At 46.5% G+C, this 4,378-nt stretch overlaps 1 protein-coding gene across 1 annotated transcript; it reads right to left on the bottom strand.

Annotated features, from left to right (window-relative positions):
* Positions 1-1,746: 1,746 nt before the first annotated feature.
* Positions 1,747-3,865, bottom strand: PHALS_05399 (RxLR-like protein; the record flags this gene model as incomplete). The annotated part of the gene is made up of 7 exons (XM_024722965.1): positions 1,747-1,799; positions 1,881-1,913; positions 2,263-2,322; positions 2,378-2,596; positions 2,756-2,785; positions 2,860-2,970; positions 3,052-3,865. 7 exons carry the CDS (start codon positions 3,863-3,865, stop codon positions 1,747-1,749), a joined length of 1,320 nt encoding a protein of 439 aa, XP_024573989.1.
* Between the last annotated feature and the right edge of the window lie 513 nt (positions 3,866-4,378).

Genomic DNA, 4,378 nt, shown 5'->3' with positions numbered 1-4,378 from the left:
TCTCGAATAGTCAGCTTGAGATGCGGACGAACGGGTTGGAAATTCAAACGCAAGACACCAAGCACCATAGCCAGCAACAGAGACTGAATGACGGCACCAAGAAGAGAGATGGACGAATGGACAGCTCAGCAGGACCTACAACTGAGGCGACCAAGCTTGAAGCCGACCTAGACAACCTGAATGGGACAACATTTCTCGCTGTTCCTGGGATAACCTCGTCAGCTCAGGAGATCATGTTGAGACTCAAGGCCCGGGCTCTAGGTAAATTGTGGAGCCGAACAGCAAATAACCTGTCGTGTCCAAATGAAACATGTTCAAGGTCGGACAGAACTCACCTGATTCACGTCTTGTGGACATGCCCACATGCCAAGAGATTGTGGGGTTACCTAATCAGAGAATGGGAATGCTTCGGTGTCAGCTTTCAAGGCAAGCCTTTAGAAGCAATCTTCGCACTTTGACTACCCACTTCTCCAGCTCGATTGGCGCTCGCAATGGACCAACAGCTCAGTGATCTGTCTGTGGAGGAAGCAACAACCTTGTTGGCCAACATGGTGTGGCAATATATGTGCGTGGTGTGTGTAGCGGCTGTCTGGCACAACCGAATCCCGGTCATGTGCAGTAATCCCTTAGAACGCGACAATCCGGAGACGCTTTTGAGAATAACAATGGCTCGCCTATCAGCGGGACTCCGGGACCATGCATCTCTTCGACACGCTATGCCCTAAGACGACGGACTCAGCAGCCGGAGTACTCAAGGCGATCGTTGCTATGATCACGAACAAAGCGGATCCTTCAGCAATCCCTCTACCCAGCATGGACTCGGCATACCTCCTCTTCTTCGACGGAGGGTCAAGAGGCAACCCTGGTCCAGGCGGTTCGGGTTCGGTACTGGTGCGCATAACTCGCGAGGTCTCGACCCCTACGATGATCTGGTTCGCGTCTATGGCTTATGGTCATCCAACTACCACGAACAACAACGCAGAATATGCAAGCCTGTATCATGGACTTTGCTACGCAGTGTCACACGGATGCTCGTCGCTCTACGTGATCGGAGACAGCTCAATGATCATCGGACAGATGCGAGATCATTGGCCTCCAAAAAAGCACACCTTCTGGCGTAGTTATACTCAATGCTAGCTCAAGATTCGCAAGGTGCAGGTCGTTGGCTGGTGCCATCACCCAAGGGCATACAACAAAATGGCAGATCGCGCAGCAAATTTCGCAATAAATTCATGTCGATCGCAGCAATGCGAAGCAAGCACCTCTCACCTAAACTGGGAGGCCATTGCGGAATACCTCAACCAAGACCTACAATACTAGCTCCAAGTGTTCGGTTGCAGGTCTCAGCTGTCTTGGACGGAACACCGTTCTTGAGAAGCTAGAACTCGGGACTTCTTCCGAGAACCCAGCCGTCGAGCCGCAAAAGGCGGCTGAACGCCGGCTCCCTCCTTGTCGAAACGCGTAATAACGTAGTGTAGCTAGGAGAGAGGATATCGTCGTTCATCTACATGTAACACAATGTACCTGACCTTTATCATCATCACCGTAAAAAAAACAAGGATCGTTTTAGGTACGTTGCGCTTCTTTGCTTTCAAATAAACCAAAGTTTTGCTTTAGCGATTACGAAATTTATATTTTTACCGCCTAGATCTTTATATAACGCACAAAACCCACGAATTTTGTTAGACCAACACACCTCCACCTGTTCTAAAATTGATTGTGATAATGCATCAATGGAGTCTTGTGTTATGTCGCTACAAAAGCTTCATACGTACGTACACCTTGTATCCCGTTATCGTCTTTTACCAAAACAAAAACCCATCAGGGGCGCGACTTTCCCGATCACAGACCATTTTGGTCACAGGTAGCAACAGACCAACCTGGTCGCAAAATATACCACTTTTGTCCAAGATCTGAATTTATAACCACACCTCATTGTAAGCTATTACAGCTACTACCGTTGGAAAGGCTCCTCTTTTGCCCTGCACACGTTTGATTTAAATTTGACAAGCATTCACCGGGCCAATTCTTCGTCCTTAACTGCTTATGTAGCACTTGGCCCGACGAGCCGTCCAAAAAGACGCGACGGTATGACCAACGTGTGGACATGCCTTGAAGTTGAAACATCTCTTAGGAATAGTAGGAGTGACTGACCCAATCTCAGCGCACGCCCATCGCTTTTCCAAAAGTCAGCATACTCTTACCATTTTTTTTAATTGAATGCAGACTTTGAGATTTAATGCTCACAACGTCAGCGCTCACCTTGATCTGGAACCCACAGAGGTTGCTTGTTTTTCAAAGCAAACAAACAGGATTGAATGCCTACCGAAGGAGAATGTTAATGAAGTCAACATCAATAACAATCAACTAGACTTGCTTCTATCGACATACTCAGGATGCCATATAAGCGAGAGCGACCATTTTGAAGGTCGTTGGGAGCCATCCACATGTCGACGTGCAAGATGAAAAATGAATACAGTCGGGAATGTCGTAAAATATTTGACTCGCAAAATTAAAGTGCGACGTCGACGTAATTCGGGCACGCGTCCTCTCTTACGATCGTACACAGCTTGTTTCCATGAGTTCACAGGTGCAGCTATCGACCAAGTCTTGAATTTGACATATGGTTTGACCTAAATTTCATGTGGAAAGTGCATGGCGTTGTTTGGGCGCGTTTCTTCTCCCGGGAACGTAGAAACAGACCAGCCGACTGTTTTACCTTGTGCTTACAAGCAGGTAGTCCCAGAAACCCCACAAGCATCTTCTGTTTTTCGCCCCGGTTTCTCTTTGATCACATTCAAATCCTCGTTGGTTTGCGGTAATAAAATCTTTTGTCGGGATGATTGTCTATAAACGAACCCAACTTAGCACCGTTCATAGCGACTTGATCATCCCCATACGAATATAATTTTGTGCGATCATCAATAGGCCGATTGAAGCCATAGTATCTGGGAGTGTCAGCTCCCTCAACTGGTCTCGAAATTTCCGGATTTGGTATACGATTATTGTTAGTCGATGCATGGCCACCTTCAACGTGCATAGTGCCCTCACCTGTGTCTCGAGATATGTCTTTGAGTTGTTTAGGCGAAGGCGGAGACGATGGTATCTCAGATGTTCCTACCACACCTGGCTCACGTCGTGGAAGTTCTGGTTCCGTTTTCGGATTCTTTGGGTGGGTCTCTACGCCCGCAGTCCTCGTACTTGTTACTGGTGTGGATCCTTCACCAACTGCTTCAGCTTTTTTCTCTGTTGTTGTCGGCTTGACATTTTTAGTGACCTTCGTCTTCTCAATGTCTTTGATAATGGCTGAAGATTTGGCGGAAGGATGCATCTCGCTGATAACGACTGTAGAAGGAGCAAGGGCCGGCTCTGATTTGTTCCGACGACACAAGGTCTTGATTTTGGCCATAAAGCCCTTTAACCACTTAACAACAGACCCAGAATGGACCGGTGCGCCTGGACTGGTGTTAACGTCGGCATCTTTCGTCGATTTGACAGTTTGTGTTACCGGCACTTCTCTCGTTGCTTTAAAGTCTTTTGGAGCTTCGAAGTTTTTCACGGCTGCTTGCACTTTTTCGATATTCACGCCTGTTGATGTCGCACCGCCAGCTGTAATTTTGACATTTTTGGCCTGTTTTGCATTAGCAAAGAATGTTCCAAAAGTCCTCGTTCTTTCTTCAGTCTCCATTAATTCAGCAGCGTCCCCAGCTTTTAAATGCCTCTTATCAACTGTACCAACCAGTTTAGACAGAGGACGCTCCAATGGAACGCCCGAAGACGCCACATTAGCAGCAAGGGATGGAATTCCGCTTGCGTGTAGAGTGATAGTAACAAGCAGCGTGGCCAGAAACGGTTGGTGTCGCATGACGAATTGATTGATTCTGTCAAAAGTCTCAATTGGTGTTTGCTAAGTTTGACGAATGTTCGATTGTGAGGCTTTGAAATTGCCAGAAACGATTATTGAAAATCATCACCTTTCGCAGCTTTAGATGGAATGACGTGAAAGCGCATCCTGTTACACACGTAAAAACTGTGTGTATGGGCTTTGCTCATTTCTCTTTCATTTAGATTTGTATCGCTATCAAACAACATATGCATGGACAACAACCCTCAAAAGTTATCGTATCTCCAAGACAGCACATACCAATGTAATCGTTCATATATGTAGAATCTGAGCTTTTTCAAAACTGAAACGACTCCCTTTTGATTTCCAACAACTTTCACATGGTCTGGATACTCTATTCCTGTCGTTTGGTTGTATTGCTAGTTGGCCATTTTGTTATTAAGCCGCTAAAGTATGCCAGACCACAATGCCAGATACCCATTTAATGGACATTGCGAGGACATGAAAAAGGCTGACTAGCCCTACTTTTTGATG

The sequence above is a fragment of the Plasmopara halstedii genome (genome assembly GCF_900000015.1).
Source record: "Plasmopara halstedii genome assembly, contig: Scaffold_289, whole genome shotgun sequence".
Taxonomy (NCBI): Eukaryota; Oomycota; class Peronosporomycetes; order Peronosporales; family Peronosporaceae; genus Plasmopara; species Plasmopara halstedii.
The sequence above is the reverse complement of the archived record's forward strand: the minus strand, read 5'-3'. Positions and strand labels throughout refer to the sequence as shown.